Source organism: Epinephelus lanceolatus, chromosome 6 (assembly GCF_041903045.1).
Source record: "Epinephelus lanceolatus isolate andai-2023 chromosome 6, ASM4190304v1, whole genome shotgun sequence".
NCBI lineage: Eukaryota > Metazoa > Chordata > Actinopteri > Perciformes > Serranidae > Epinephelus > Epinephelus lanceolatus.
Window position 1 is genome coordinate 16,017,100 of NC_135739.1, and position 16,888 is coordinate 16,033,987.

General features: G+C 38.6%; 1 protein-coding gene across 1 annotated transcript; it reads right to left on the reverse strand.

Annotated features, from left to right (window-relative positions):
* Positions 1–5,569: 5,569 nt before the first annotated feature.
* Positions 5,570–12,650, reverse strand: uqcrh (ubiquinol-cytochrome c reductase hinge protein). Its single transcript, XM_033622765.2, has 4 exons — positions 12,491–12,650; positions 12,132–12,167; positions 10,329–10,490; positions 5,570–5,791 (listed from the first exon to the last, which is right to left on the reverse strand). The coding sequence occupies exons 1-4, from the start codon at positions 12,533–12,535 to the stop codon at positions 5,759–5,761; spliced, it is 276 nt and encodes a 91-aa protein (XP_033478656.1). The 5' UTR covers positions 12,536–12,650; the 3' UTR covers positions 5,570–5,758.
* Between the last annotated feature and the right edge of the window lie 4,238 nt (positions 12,651–16,888).

The window sequence follows — 16,888 nt, forward strand, 5'->3', positions numbered from 1 at the left end:
ATCTACTTGCATTTCCCAATCACAAGCACCTTCTAGGCGGCCACACCCTTGCCTCCTCACTAACTTATCCCTTCTGTATTTCTCTCCCTCACGGACAAACTGAATTACTAAACTCCTATCCTTAACACCTTCTGAATTCACCTGTCTTCGTTTCCCTTCGATGCCTGCAGCTAAACATTTCAACACCTGATTATGTCGCCATGTATATCGGCCTTGTGACAAGCTAACTTTACAGCCTGACAAAATATGCTTTAAAGTTGCGGTACGTGAACACAATGGGCATGATGGGTCCTCATTTACCCACAGTTTTAGGTTCTGGGGGGTTGGTAACACATCGTATGTAGCCCCTACCAGGAATCTAATACGATTCTCCTCCATACTCCACAGGTCCCTCCAACTAAGCTTCCTCTTCTCTACACTTTTCCAATTCAACCACTGTCCCTGTTTAGCCTGGGCCACTACCTTTGCACCCCTTACTATCTCTAAATGGTCACATCTGTTAAAAGAATGCATCATACCGAACAACAGGGTCAACCACACCTCCTCACTGCGGTAAAAGTTTCTGTCCCTTCTTTGCTCAGAGTTGCTCTGAAAAGCAATTCACTCCTAAGCTATGACTCCTTACAGTTATTTATTTTTTTGGCTAAGTTAGGAGTTCTCTGAGAGTGTTCGTCGTCATCGTCATCTGTTTGTCATCCAAACACGCTTTGGGTGAATGTGACAGAAAACTAGCTAAAGCTTGTGTCATTTTCCTCACCTTATGCATTGCAATTTCCTGTCCCACCCACCTACATGATGTCGCACCACTGAGGACATGCAATTTTGATTATGTGGGTTCACAGCTATTGCTCAGAAGAAAAACAAAAGCTTAGATGAGACAATAAACCCAGTGTAGTTATACTGAACCATTTGACCTAATGTCCCAATGACCCTTAATTCATCCTATAGTTTGAGACAGGGATGATGTATGGAGTTAGAACAGTGACAGTAAGTTTAAGCATTGAAGGGAAACTTTGGCAGTGAAAAAGTTCCACTGAAAAATAAATAGGCATTAAAAAATGTTTTTCTTGTCAGTTACAAAGAAAACAGGCATTCAAAGGCTTTGATTTTCATGTCATTTAAAAAAAAAAGGCAGCGACATGTGTTACAAGTCACAATAAAAAAAAAGCTGACAATCATTTCTTAAATTACGAAACTGTAGATGACATTGGAGTTCAGGTCAGGCTGACTGTTCAAGGATAGTGTTTAAATTATTTACTTTAGGCCTACCAAAATATAAATAGAATCATCAAATAAAGTTGTGACACAAAGGTCAGTTCTCAAGCCAATAAAATGTTCGGGTATTTAAACACCTTTAAACTATAATGTGTTGTATCCTAATGTTGTGTGGTGCTCATTTAACCCCTACTGTGACAGCAGTGAGAAACACCAAGATTATGAGCCAGGGAGGACAACAAGTGTCCTTGTTAGTCTCAAGAGATGTTGTGTTTTAGGAATGTCAAGGCGCCACATATGTTGACTGTTGATGTGCATGTGTTATGGGAACTATAAAGATAGCAGGGCAAGAAGACTTGCTAGGCACTCTTACTGACTGACTGTTCATGCGGTTGTATGTGTGAGTGTCTCCATTCATGAATGCTTATTAAAACTCAAGAAAGACAGTCGACGTATGAAGACTTTTTTCTTTAAACTGTTCATTAAATAGTTGTTTTGCACCACAGGACTCAGGCCACCTTGTTAAATATTCACGAGCAGATACAGCATAGTATACATTTACACTTTTTAAAGTGAAAGGAGCCTTTCAAGAGCACAGTGGTGTTGTTATTTCTGTCACTGCGGCAGCAGAAAGTAGGAAGTGGGAAGCAGCTGCGGTGACTTGACCACAGTGCGTTAAAGGGATAAAAAGAAGCATGCAATTTAAAAAAAATAAATCCATTATGATCAGACCTTATCTGCATCGCAGGTAATGCGTTACTGCTGACAGCCCAAGTTAAAAACTTTCAAAGCTCTGAATGAGTGCATTGAACAAATCAATGATGTGTTAAGATTTTCTTCAATTAAACAAAGACAAAACTGAAGTAATAGTTTTTGGAGCCAACAAGGAACGATCAACAGTCAGCGTGGAGCTTCAGTTGGCAATGTTAACCAAGGACCAAGCCAGAAGTCTTATAGTCATGAACTCAGACCACAAAACAGCTTAAGTTTTCTCCTTAAATATGACACTTCAGGCTTAAATTCTCCTTAGCTGAGGGACTTACACAGTTGTATAGAATCTCTTAAAAGGTGTCATTAGTTAAGGAAAAACATTAACTCATTTACTGCGTTAAAAGAGATTTTACAGCTGTAAAAGTTTCCATGGTGTTTAATTGTTTGCTTGGACTCACGCTTGTGATGCCTGTTATCGTCTCACAAAGTGGGCTTATCGTTGGATAGCGAAAAAATGACAGAAGAAGAGAAGACAAGAAAACATAATGGTCAGAGGAGGAAAAGATGATACTTCTAGAGGAATACAATCATTGAAAGCACATACTGCAAAGTTAATTTGACCCCTTAATACCAGAAAACACAAAACAACTAAAAAAACCAAAATTGATTAAGTCAAATCTAAAGTGTAAAATTTAATTGGGTTCTCCTGGTCTCAGAACACTCTTTTCGGGGTGTGGTTTTTTTTATTTTTATTTTTTTATTTATCACCATAAAGTCGGTCATGTTGCACTCAAGTTAAAGTCAGGGTGTTTTTTTACCTTGATTTGAATTTCATACACCATGGCAATTCAAAGTGCTTTACAGAGCAATAAAATATAAAACATGATCAAGGATGCAGTTAACAATAAAAGAGTAAAGAGATAAAAGATATAAAAGGTCAACTTAATTAATGATTTACAATTAAAAAAAAAAAACACCATTAAAAATAGCAAAAGTGCAGACAAGAGGTGCAAAGATAAAAAGATTATTTAAAATGATTTCAAATTGAGTTTTAAAATAAGTTTGTAGTCGTTACAGGGTGGAGCAGGCAGTGTAAAAAGGAATGTTGCTTGTCTAACATCTTGGAGGTTATTCCAGGTTTGTGCTGCATGATAACAAAACACTGCTTCACCGTGTTTTGTTTTAACTCTTGGGGTGGACAGTAGGCTGGCCCCAGATGTTCTTGGTATAAGAACAAGACAAGGAGAAAACCATTATACTTATTTATCAGATGAGGGGAGTGGCTGAGGTGTGACTTCACTTTATTTTCTTATCATGATCCCGCATGACCCTAGCAGAGACGCTCACCTTAGCTGACCTGCTGCTGGCTTCAAGCCAGAGGCCACAGAGCACGGATGCTACCTCTTACATCACTGCCTGAACCACTGGATTTCAAGTATCTGTAGGAGCCCTGCTTCTATCAGTTCTATTTAGAATTTCTAAATGCAAAAAACATATTTTCAGAGGTGAATACTCCCACAAAATGTACCAATATTTACATTTGCCGACAATCACCAGGAGCTTTGTAATAAGCAAACTATAAAATACATGTTTGCTCAACATTCAGTCATGGGTACAGTAAAAACCCATAAGACCAACATTTGATCCTGCTTCCCTCTCCCTGATAGAGTAATTTGAGTTTGGCAGGTTATGCTACAATGCAAACCCAGAATACTTTGAATAACAGCTTGTTAATGGAATATGTCAAACCGCTATGTTGAAGTATGATGATGTACTTAACTGTTGTACTGGTTTGTCCAGAACACATGAGCTTGGGCTGGTGATCTCCCATCAGTGCCTCAGTGGATTCCTCTACAAGGCTGTGGATGTTCGTTCCCGTTGTCTAAATTTGTAATATAAAGAAACTATACAATTATGTCATAATATTGTCAACCAACACATTCTCACTATGACCTTGTCACATATTGGCGTTTGGTCATGGACTTTCCACGTCCACATACAACGTGCAAGGTACCCGGGTGCGTTGGTTGTGGACGTTCTGGGACACCATCAAGGTCTGCCTGTTACCACCTCAACTTTTGTCCATGCGTTTCCCCCCGATGTAGCCCTGTGCCATTAATCTTTAACTCATTTGTCACTGTTTACGCAGACACCCAGGCGCTTGCAGGGCGCTGACTGCAGTTCACTTAATGGCCTCAATAATGACATGGATTTTTTTAAAAGTTATGCACAGAACCTTAAAGAAGTTTGCTGTTTGTTTCAACCCGGTCTCACTCCAAATTCATCAAAATCCGGCGCTTGGGCAGTGACTTGCGGTGTCAGACACTGATGAAAAAAGCCGTACTTTAGCGTCGGCATGATATGCAACCGGTCGGCATTATAGTTTAACAAGGCTTGGTGGCGTCAGGGGGAAATGCAGCAGGACAAGAATGAAAGTTAAGAGGGCAAAAGTCAGAGGGGTGGTGGATGGGTCCAACAAACACACTTTCATCCAGGAGAGCAGTGTTTGCATCCTGCAAGATTATAAAGCCAAACCCTGTTCTTATTTCCTAAACCTAACCATGTGCTTTAGTTGTTGGAGGAAAAAAATGTCAATTTGTGTTGTTGCAGTGCCTTTATTTTGAAAGAGACCGTATGCAAGCAGTAAATTTCCTGTGAAAACAGAAGTGTATTTTGAAAGAACACAATGCATGTAACAGGCAGAACTTGACACGGCATCCCAGAACGTGAACAGCCAACGCACCCAGGGTACCTTTCGTATTGATTCTGGACGTGGAAGGTCCATGACCAAATGTCGATACGTGACGCAGTCGGAGTGAGAATGTGTTGGTTTGTTTTGGTGATAACTCTGTGGTGTTGGCTCATTGTATAGGCTCCATACCTACATTTATACAGAAATATGGTTATTTTTGGTGGATGAAGGGTTATGCACTTTCCCCTAGTCACTCAGGAAGGCTCAAGGAGGCTTAAGGATTTGTAGCTACAGGGGGGTCATGGTAAGAAAATAAAGTGAAATCACACCTCAGCCACTCCCCTCCTCTGATAAATAAACACAGTATACAGTTCCTGACTCATTTGGTTACATATTCATTATGGAGCTCAGTCACCTTGAGTCTAACAGAAAGACATTTGCTCAAACAAGGAGCCAGATAGCAGGTTTTTACTGAGTAATTCCATTTGCAAGATGGAGGGTGCCTGTGTTGCCTCAAGTGAGTCATTTTCAGTGAGCCAACACACTCTTAAACATCTAAATCAAGGATTTTCAAAAACCTTTGAGGTCCAGTTCCCTGGCATTGATTTATTTTTTTACTCAAGGATTTCAAGGAAATGTGGGAACTCTGCATTGATCAGTTCTATTTAAAAACCCTAAAAACAAATATACTCAGCACTCCTCAGTACAGGACGTCTCGTTTCCAGGAATCATTTTTCTAAAAAAGGCAGTGATGAGTTAAACAGGTCACAATGAAAAATTTACAACAGAACAAAGCTTCACATGCTGTTGGGTTTCATGCAAGGCTAGCCTTGTTAATATTAGTTTCAAATTTAACTTATTCAAAACAAGATTCTGTTTGCAGAGGTTTAGCTTTTCAAGAATTATTAACCAAATAAAAATAGAATCAAAATAAAGTTACAAACACAAAGGTAAGGTTGTCAAGCCATCCACTTTAATGAAATGTTGACTCAGGCCACCTCTTTAAATACTCGTGGGCAGATACAGTATACATTTAAAGTTACAACATACAGCAGATCCACATGTGGATGTTTTTAAAACCAAGCTATCTTTATATTTGAAGAATGTCAGCAGCCAGGGGTGCAACAGTCTGGGAGGACTTCATTTGACTGAATGGAACAGTTTGTGTGACACCTACAGAGGGCACAAGAGGACAAGGTAAGGTAAAGTAAGTCTTCAGTTGGGAAACTGGTGGAGCAGATCACTTACCACGTGCAACATGCTGGTCATGACCAACCCCATCATGTATTTTTAAATGCTACAGTTGTAAAAGGCTTATCTTAATTTAAGTTACTGAACTACCAGGTTGTTCACTGTTAACGTATAAGCAAAGGCAAGGGTAATTTCATTTCACCTTTATTGCAACAATACAGTAAAGTCTCTTTGTGTGCTGTGGTGATATACTTCCAAAAGGACCAATGAAAATGGATGACATAGCTTGTATTTCAATTAAACAATAAACCTTTTGGGAATTATGAGGTAAAAGTGCTCACTGTTTTTGCATGTAACCACCAGTTAACCTCCTGGTCGTAATGCCATGATATATGATTTATAAAATGTTTTCATCTGCTTTCAATTTTTTTTTTTTACTTCTAGATTTGCCCTGAGTGAGAAAACGCCCTTGCCCAGATGAGCTCACAACTTCAAACAATAAAAAATGTGTTAAAAGCCTTCAAACTCTTAAACTTGAAGTGTGTACTGATAATATCAGTGTAAAAATCTACTGTCACAATCGTGTTTGTTTTAAAATATATACTTTTGTGAAAACATTGGCACCTTTTAAGATGTGCCCGAGATTTTTGTCAACTGTCAGATTGCTACAAAAATAATAATTTAAGTCGGGTTCAGACTACACAGTATTAGCCTGATTACAGCCCAACACAGTGCCGTATGGAGCTGGCACGGACTGTGAACGACAATGAGTGATAATCCATTGTTTTCTCTCATGAAGTGTGTCCTAGTAGACGACAACAGACATCTCGCAGCATCCTGACAGAAAGTCAAGCACGTCTGATTTTCTTTTTGTCTTCCACGACTTCTCCTGTAACAGTCGTCACTTTGACCAACAGAGACATAGAATGATCTGCTGCTGTAGACATCTCTACGGCAACAACACCCCAGCTTTATTGATATTTCCTCTAGGGACGTTACCACACAGAGTAAAAAGGGAAAATGCTGGCGTGAAACAGCAGAGGCACTTGGTGAGTACTACCATTAGCATCAAGATAGCAAAGAAGGTGATTTCTTCAAAGGAATAAAGTTCACAAATAGTGGCTTGGCCTTTACTAACCACCACCACTGCAAAGGGTACCAGCTTCATTTGAAACAGACTACATTAGAAACAGGCCTTTATTTCTCATTCCCTTTGTATTTTTCTATTTTTATTTTTAACCTGCTCCTGTTTGCCCCGTTAAATTTAATGCATTAAATGTTATTGTTGTTAAATGTTATTTAATGTTATTTCAAACTCAACACTTACTGTATCTGTTTACAATGAAAAGGCCCTTATTGTTTCGGTGTAGAGAATGACTTTAATAGTAAAACATTTGCAGGAACTTGTGGAGGATTCAGTGCATGGTTTTCTTATGGCACTGTAAATGTAGCTCCTGCCATCTGGTGGTGGTTTTACGTTACTACACAAAACAGTTCAGCTGGGACATGAACACCCTCAGTGACAGAAATAATAATGGTAATAACAACAGGACAAGAATAAATCGAGGAAAGCTGACCAGCGATGATTGGTCGTGAACCAGTGTGTACTCTGTCATGTCTGTCAGTCAAGTCATGACAAGATTTTGTGACTCCATAATCGCCTAACCTGACATGGTGACTGTCAGCACGGACAAAAATGTTGTGTAGTCTGAACCCAGCATTGATCAGGCATAAAAGGGTGAGCCACATCCTCAGAACTTGTGTCTACACTTCACTACAAAGCAAGTTTAACATACCCAGGATATCTTCTGGTTATTTGGCTTCACCTGACACTGGCCATCTGGATAACAGCTGTCACAAAGCTGGTTATCAACTAGTTTAGTCAACTCTGGGTGTTCCTATCCAGCCACAAGCGTGTTCAATTAAAAGAGGACTGGTTGTCAATTACAAGCAAAATCATCAGAACCATGAATATAGTACTTCGTATTATACAAGATGAAACAGTGATACTGATTAACGGTGGTAATGTTCTGTGTTAGGAACAGCAAAATGTCATTTTCATCAGAGTGTCACGTTAACAGTGGCCAAAAATCTTACAACAGAATAAGAAGATGTAGAAACACTAGGGATCATTTCCAAATATTAAAAATAGGCCAAAACGTACAATACATGTAGGTATTATGATAAATGATTTAAATAGAGTGTTTTTGTAATTTCGTCTGATGACGGACAAACAACTGTAAAAACTGTTAAGTCATGCCGGACTGATTCTGCTACCAGAGGAGGAAGAGTCGTTAGTGAGCGCATTTACATGCACACTAATAAACCGATCATTATCTGATTTCTGGAGTTACCTGATTATTCACGCGGTCATGTAAACAGCATAATCCGATAGGCTTTATCAGATAAAAGCCATTATCTGATTATGAGAAATCAGATAAACACACCTAGCTTTTTCCCCAATAGTCAGATTATTCGGTGCATGTATACCCTTTAATCTGGTTTCTTTCGGGTTTTGCTATTTTATACTCCCACTCCACTACATTTTAGAGGGAAATATTGTACTTTCTACTCCACTACATTAACCTGACAGTTTTTGTTGTTTCCTTTCAGATAGAGATTTTACATAAAATAATATATTTTTATATTCTCAGTGTTTAAATTGTCACTTTTATTTTATCTTACTTATATGTTATGCACTTTGTGTGACAACTTTATATACAATACACTTGTATATTGCTCTTTGCAGTACTTTTACTCCGAATCTACCCAAAGTATGTAAAATTGGCTCAACATTGATAAACTACACATTAGAATGCTCTCACATGTATTTGTTAATGATAAAAACAAACAGTACTGTAAGAATATAAGCTGTCAGCATGATGAGTGCTTTATTTTGCAAATATATGACTTGCGTACTTTTCAAGGTTTTTCAAGGATATGAGTACCTACTGTAACAGGAAGTTTGAGTTTTACGTCATGTACTTGAGGGGAAATCCAACTGAAGGACTGAATCATGTAAACCAGGTTTTTCTGATTATCAGATTATTGAAGTGAACGTAAACGTGTCAAATCGGATTATTACCATTACTGGATTATTCCCAGTTATCTGATTATTGTGCGCATGTAACCGTGCTCAATGACTGATCATCTATCTGGCTGAAATGTTGCATTTATAATCACTGGAGTCAGTTAACAGTGTTTGGGTTGTTCTCCAGTTACCATCACACAGGTGTATCGTGTTATCCTGAGCTTCAGTGAAGGAACCAGAGTGTAAAATTAACCACACTGTCAGCGATCACTGCGGGGATTAAATTAACTTTACACAATTAAAATGCAGCCTAAGTCATTATTCTGTGGTCAGTGTCAATAAAATGATTCTACTGACCTATAAAAATATATTCTCTTTTTTTTTTTAACCTCTTACTCCAGTGTTTTGTCTGTGTCGTGATCGTTTTTTGTTTTTTTTTCAGTGATGTGATTGGTACAGTGGTTGTGGTGGTTGAGTGGTTGTGATCTGATCCTCCTGAACAGGTTAGCTGTTCAGCCTAAGTTACCACGGTGAATTATCCCAGTAAAAAGTGAACCAGATTGGTTAACACTGACGTCACCTTGCTAACCCTAAATCCTGCTTCACAGTACTGGCCCTTGGTTTCCAAAAAGGTGGGTATACGGCTCAAGTGCTGGTAGGTTTCTATTTTAGCTGTTCTAAATCAAAACTAAATAAGAATTATGGTTTAAAAATCAGTATTTTGATTAGCATTTAGAGAACTCTTCGCAACTTTGAAAAAAAATTGGCTACCCTCTATGTTTATGCCATAAAAACCATTGATATATAACTTTTTACCTACTCCGTAACATATTAACTTCCTCAGATATTTTACAGAGTTGACATCCGTGCTGACAGGTCACTTGTCTTTTAATTATTGTCTGATTCATGCATGTTTAATCTATTCTTGTATATTATTGACAGACCCACGATTTCACAGTTTTGTATGGCAATATTAAATCTAAATGTGTTGTCACATCCCCAGTTATGGTGTCTGTTGTATTCTAAAAATATAGGTATTTTGCAGTGATTGTTATTTTGTTTGAAAGCTGATCAGCTTGGTTACAAATATTCACATCAAAGTTTCCAAATAACAGCTGATTTCTTTAAAAATCTGAGACAATTAAAAAGAGAAGATTCATTTTTGAAATGCCTTTCTGTGTGCTTGCAGTTTTTCTTTTATATATTTGTGTAATATTTAGCATTTCAAATGACGTCATCTCCGTCAATTGGCTGTCAGCTCCATCACAGAAAAGTCAGATGGATTTTTCTGTTATATTAATTAAATGTTTACGTTTACAATAAATAAAATATAATACAGTTTTGTTAATGTAGCTTTGGTGCCCCCTGCTGGCACTATCACTGCCAGCCCATTACAAGTCTGACAAAATGCCTACTCATGTACCTTGGCTCCTTTGGGCTGTATTTTACATCTCTCTTCTTGCTACAGTTGGCAAATGTCACACTTACACAGTGGTCCCGAGCATGGAGAAAGTCAAACAGCTCCTCGGTGCAATCCTCCGCTGTCGAAGGCCGAGAGCCAACTCTGGTCTCGCACAGCTCCAGACGCTCCCGGGTGTGAACACAATGCTCTGTCTCTTCACACTTCTGTCGCATCGTGTCAAGAGGATCCTGAAACGGAGTATGCAGCATTCTGAATATCTGCCTTGATGAGCGTCCTTCAAAATTCAAAAGACGATCAGTGCTACACTAAGTTGCTCCATTGGTATCTAGGGATGGGAAATGATATGATTATACTGATACTAATTCCAATATCAATTCTGTGTATTGGTCTGATTTCTTTTAACCAATTCCTGTATTGATTTCTACTCAATTTTCTTTTCAGCATCAACACAACTGTTTCATTATCTGAGTCTGAACTCAGTGTGAAAACAGAGTACAAAAGGACATGCATGTCAACATCTAAAATGTATGAAATAAGACAATATTTGTACAGCATTTGCTTTCATTTAGGTTTTCTTAATCAGAGAAAAAAATCTGCAAAGCCTGCTTACTTGGCGCTGATATTATTACAACATAGGATATTTACCAGATGTGCTGCTTGGTTAGGAAGCAATGGCACTTGTGCGTAGAGCATCAAATACATAGCATTCCTGAAATTTAGGCCCATGTTTATAAGAAAGATGTTTCAGCATATTACTGGTGTGTCTACCCTTACTTGAAATTGACATTTTTCAGATATTACAAGTAGCACTTTTGTCATCTTTCTGTTTGAAGAAAGGTATTCACAAATCCAACTGTCTCAGATGCAGGTGCGTTGGAAAACATCACTTGAGTGTTTGAACTGAAAATCCCACACACTGCTCTTGCTCAGCTTCACAATTCATTAATAACACTAACTTTCGGTCCTCCTGTCAAGAGTATTCAATCACAATCTAATGTAGTGTTATTAATAAATTGTGAAGCTGAGCAACAGCAGCGTGCATCATCTTACTTTGTGAAATGTATCCATACTTTACACTGTTTTTTTTCCTCTCCACCATGACTCTTTGTTGCAGCTTTCCAGTTGCATAGATGCAGGAGTTTGACGTCACTGTTTTGCAGTGCGCAAAATGATGCCAGCATCAATAAAAGGAACGAATGAGCTTGGAGGCTCAGGTTTCAGATGGAGCAGACAATTTGGAATTGGTTCACAAATAAAACAGGCTCTTGATTCCCATTCCTGCAGGTATCAGGATAAAATATATATTGAAAACATCTAAATAACAGCACCAAAAACTAGAGCCTCAGAAATGACCATAAATTAGTAACTCATTAACTGGTAACTGAGAATATGAAGGATATTCAGAGGTGATAACTCCCTTCTGATCAAGGGGACAAAAACACACCCTCAGTAACATTAAACCTTGTTTTTCTTCAATGTTTAATATTGGTGTGGAGTTATGAATCAATCAGTAAAAGGGGGGTTAGCACAGCAAATTTTTAAGACTGTTTTATATGGAAAGAAAAATAAAATGGCTTATTTATTAATAGATTAAGTTGAACGATGGACCCGGCTTGCCCTGTAACAACCCCATGACTGGTAATCGTTAGCCATGCAGGGAGGGGAGGCAGGAAGGATTTTTTTTAAACACACATTTTTGTTTCTCATACTTGTCAGATTAGTATTGATTTCCCTTTTGGCTTCTTCCGAATAAATGCTCCTTTGCTTTCCTGACAATGTCATTCCATTTTAAAAACGCCTAATACCACAATAATACTGAGGGACCGTTAACATATTTCGATCCTGATGTGGATCTGCAATAAACATACCACCATATCTTCCTCTTCCTCCTCTTCTTCCTCCTCCTGGAACAGACATAACACAACCAAATCAATCACGTTAATTCCCTCACAGGCGTCACACAGTGTTTAGCTACTGTTTTGATATTAACTGATTCGGCAATTAACAGGACAGCTTCACAAACGAACTACCCTTCAATTTTGATTCTACTGCATGAATTAGCTTCAACATGTTTCTGTACGACTATGGTAACGTTAACGTTGGCTAATGCTAATGTCAGCTAGGTGATGCTATCGCTTGGTTAGCGGTGTTTTGTTAGCTTGCTAGCTAAGGTAACAAAACGTTACTGGCAAAGCAGGGTCGTATTAAATCCGTCAAAATTACTAACATCTTCGGGCTCTCCGTTCGTGATCATCTTCTCCTCGAAAACCATGGTTTGGGGGCTCTTGTCCTTAGATGACCGGCTGTCAAGTCTCAAACGTTGGAGGACACAGCAGGTCACAGAGCGGAAAGCTGACAAGCTAACAAGACAGATAACTAGCCAGACAATTTCCGGTCAGCAGACTTTCACAATAAGACTGCGCCCGGAAATGAGTCCTAAACCCGGAAATGAGTTAGCATTTGACCACTCACGGTTCTTTCGTCTCAAAGTCTTGAGAATGGATTTTAATAAGGTCTGTGGTTAACACGAGTTTTAAGGACTGTTTACATTTCGTCTCCCGACATAAAATACGCGAGTGAATACCCCGCTGCTGAACTCTGAAGCTTGTGTGAGTCTTAAAAAAGGCGGTTGCGAACAAGTGGCTAAATGCGACTACAAAACGTCATCACACCGAGTCGCGCCTAACAGTCTAGAGCATAGACATATATACATAGACGCCGCATTGACTGCCGTTGCCTATCAGAGCCGACGTCCTCGCCGGTCGCCATCTTGGATGGGTCTCACTTCGCCTCCACAGTGCATTCACTTCTATTGAGGAAGGAGCTGTATGCACAAGTAAAATAGCATAACTCACTGAATTTTCAACTGATTTTCACGCGGTTTGGTTTGTTACAAACGGCACGTATGTAGTTATGATACAGGATGCTTTCGTACATTAAAAATGCGGGATTTCATGCTTTAATACTTTCTGCAACAGCATGTTATTTAGGTCACAACACAGTTATTTTATTCACCTCAACCCCAGAGTGGGATGTACAGTCAGGTCCATAATTATTTGGACAATGATACAGTTGTCGTCATTTTGGCTCTGTACACCACCACAATGGGTTTTAAATGAAACAATGAATACCTGCTTAAAGTGCAGACTCTCAGCTTTCATTTAAGGCTTTTTTCAAAAATGTAGTATGAACCGTGTAGGAATTACAACCATTTCTTCACACAGTCCCCCGACTTTAAGGGCTCATAAGTATTTGGACAAACTAACATAATCATCAATTAAACAGTCAGTTTTAATACTTGGTTGCAAATCCTTTACAGTCAATCACTGCCTGAAGTGTTGGACACATAGGCATCACCAGATGCTGGGTTTCTTCCCTGGTGATGCTCTGCCAGCCCTTTACTGCAGCCGTCTGCACTTCCTGCTTGTGTTTTGGGTGTTTTGCCCTCAGTTTTGGCTTCAGCAAGAGAAACGCATGCTCAGTTGGATTCAGGTCAGATGATATGACTTGGCCATTGCAGAACATTCCACTTCTTTGCCTTAAAAATGTCTTTGGTTGCTTTTGCAATATGCTTCAGGTCAATGTCCATCTGCACTGTGAAGCATCGTCCAATGAGTTCTGAAGCATTTAATTGAATCTGAGCAGATAATGTAGCCACAAACACTTCAGCTTTCATCCTGCTGCTCTTGTAAGCAAGACAAGACTTCACTAGAATAAATACAGAGGGTTTATCACAAGATGCAAACCATTGGTTAGCCTTAAAAATGGAAGGCCAGATTAGAAAAAAGCCTTAAATGAAAGCTGAGAGTCTGCACTTTAAGCAGGTATTCATTGTTTCATTTAAAACCCATTGTGGTGGTGAACAGAGCCAAAATGACGACAACTGTATCATTGTCCAAATAATTATGGACCTGACTGTATATATGTATATATATATATATATATATATATATATATATACACACACACACAGTATTTATATACTGTATAAATACACAATACAAAACACAGTATAGCATATTATGTATAGCACACCTTTGTATTATATTCACTTTTCCACCACCTGTGCTGCAAATATCCCCTGCTGCTCATCCTTCTGTATCTTTTTTCAAATTATCTTGACCACAGTCCCATTTTCATAGTTATAATACCAATACCAAAATTAATTTCAGTGTTTATGTAAATACTGAAAATGTTTTTTACTACTTTTGAGGGATCACAGCAGTCAGTGTAATAAGAATAAGAAGAACTTTATTAATCCCTGAAAAGAAAATTTCAAAGAAGTCTGTAAGATCATCTATTTAACAAAGAATTATTAAGTCTGATGGCTGTGGGTATAAAAGAGAGTGTGTGTGAGAAATAAACTCAATCAACACTCAAGCGTTTTCTTTATTAAAATATATTAATACATTTATACTATGTTTTGTATTGTGTATATTGTGTTTATACAGTATATATATATATATGTGTGTGTGTGTATATCAATCAATTCAATCAATTTTATTTATAAAGCCCAATATCACAAATCACAGTTTGCCTCACAGGGCTTTACAGCATACGACATCCCTCTGTCCTTTGGACCCTCACAGCAGATAAGGAAAAACTCCCCCCAAAAAAAACCCTTTAACGGGAAAAAAAAACGGTAGAAACCTCAGGAAGAGCAACTGAGGAAGGATCCCTCTTCCAGGATGGACAGACGTGCAATAGATGTCGTACAGAACAGATCAGCATAATAAATTAACAGTAATCCGTATGACACAATGAGACAGAGAGAGAGAGAGATGCAGGACAGATGGTAATGACAGTAGCTTACAACATTAATGAAAGTAATAATATTATAGTTATGGTTCTGGCTACTGTGGTACAATATGTTGAAAGTATATATTAATATCTGGCAGTATACATGTGTGACAATAATCATATGTGTATAATAACAGTAGAAGTATGACTAATGACTAATGATGGCAGCAGCAGCAGGAGGCATCTGGCAGGACCACGGCAGCGGCACAGTATATGTGTGTGTATATCTATATCTATCTATCTATCTATCTATCTACATATATATATATATATATATGTGTGTGTGTGTGTGTGTGTGTATGTATGTATATACAGTACAGGCCAAAAGTTTGGACACACCTTCTCATTCAATGCGTTTTCTTTATTTTCATGACTATTTACATTGTAGATTCTCACTGAAGGCATAGGCAAAGGTGAACGGATGGATTCCACATGCCTGGTTCCCACTGTGAAGCATGGAGGAGGAGGTGTGATGGTGTGGGGGTGTTTTGCTGGTGACACTGTTGGGGATTTATTCAAAATTGAAGGCACACTGAACCAGCATGGCTACCACAGCATCCTGCAGCGACATGCCATCCCATCCGGTTTGCGTTTAGTTGGACGATCATTTATTTTTCAACAGGACAATGACCCCAAACACACCTCCAGGCTGTTTAAGGGCTATTTGACCAAGAAGGAGAGTGATGGAGTGCTGCGGCCTCCACAGTCACCGGACCTGAACCCAATCGAGATGGTTTGGGGTGAGCTGGACCGCAGAGTGAAGGCAAAGGGGCCAACAAGTGCTAAACACCTCTGGGAACTCCTTCAAGACTGTTGGAAAACCATTTCAGGTGACTACCTCTTGAAGCTCATGGAGAGAATGCCAAGAGTGTGCAAAGCAGTAATCAGAGCAAAGGGTGGCTATTTTGAAGAAACTAGAATATAAAACATGTTTTCAGTTATTTCACCTTTTTTTGTTAAGTACATAACTCCACATGTGTTCATTCATAGTTTTGATGCCTTCAGTGAGAATCTACAATGTAAATAGTCATGAAAATAAAGAAAACGCATTGAATGAGAAGGTGTGTCCAAACTTTTGGCCTGTACTGTATATATATATAAAACATTATTTGATTATTACTGATGCATCAATGTAGCTTCTCAAGGTGGAGTTAGTTTTATAGGAACTATGTTTTTTGCTTAGGGGACTGGGAACCAAAGGAACATACAATCTATAAGGAGGCTTGTTAGATAATGAAGGACAAATAGTGTGGCAAATACGAAAAACTGATTTCTGCACCAATTTACTTTTCTTTTTGTGAAATTTGTGAAATTCATAATCTCTGGGGGTTTCATCTGAGAAATTTAGAGGGTAAATCTCTCTTTGGTGGAACTGCTAAGAAGTTATAGACATCTGAAATGTGACAGGGGGTGCCAACTAGACATTGCTTTGGTGCTACCAATCATAAATCTAAGGGTTACAGCTACCCCTGTGTTATCTAACCAGTGTTGTTAGCAACTTGTCAAGAGACAGCCCCCATGTGCCACCCAAACTGTCCACACCTTTAATTACGGGCAAATTTAAGCCTTAATAATCTTTAAACGGGTGATTTATATAAAATTCAGCACATCTACATCAACAAATTATAGGCTACTGCTAAATTAAAATAATTGTTTCGGGGTCACTGATTAACAGTGTTTGAAATCTTTTATGAAGTATGAAGAGAGCAGAGTACATTCTTTTAGGGTCACAGACTAACAGTGTATGAAATCCTGTTTCCAGGAATGAAGCGGGCAGAGTCCACCTCAGCCAGTGGGCTTTTGTTCTATTGCCAAGTGTCATATT

What these genes read in the sequence shown, in the direction of transcription:
- uqcrh (XM_033622765.2), bottom strand. Translation starts at nt 12,535, where the DNA reads ATGGTTTTCGAGGAGAAGATGATCACGAACGGAGAGCCCGAAGAT. An exon ending in CGAACGGAGAGCCCGAAGAT is followed by an intron (nt 12,168 to 12,490) that starts GTTAGTAATTTT and finishes TGTCTGTTCCAG; the next exon opens with GAGGAGGAAGAAGAGGAGGA. An exon ending in TCCATGCTCGGGACCACTGT is followed by an intron (nt 5,792 to 10,328) that starts GTAAGTGTGACA and finishes TGCCCTCTGTAG; the next exon opens with GTGTCACACAAACTGTTCCA.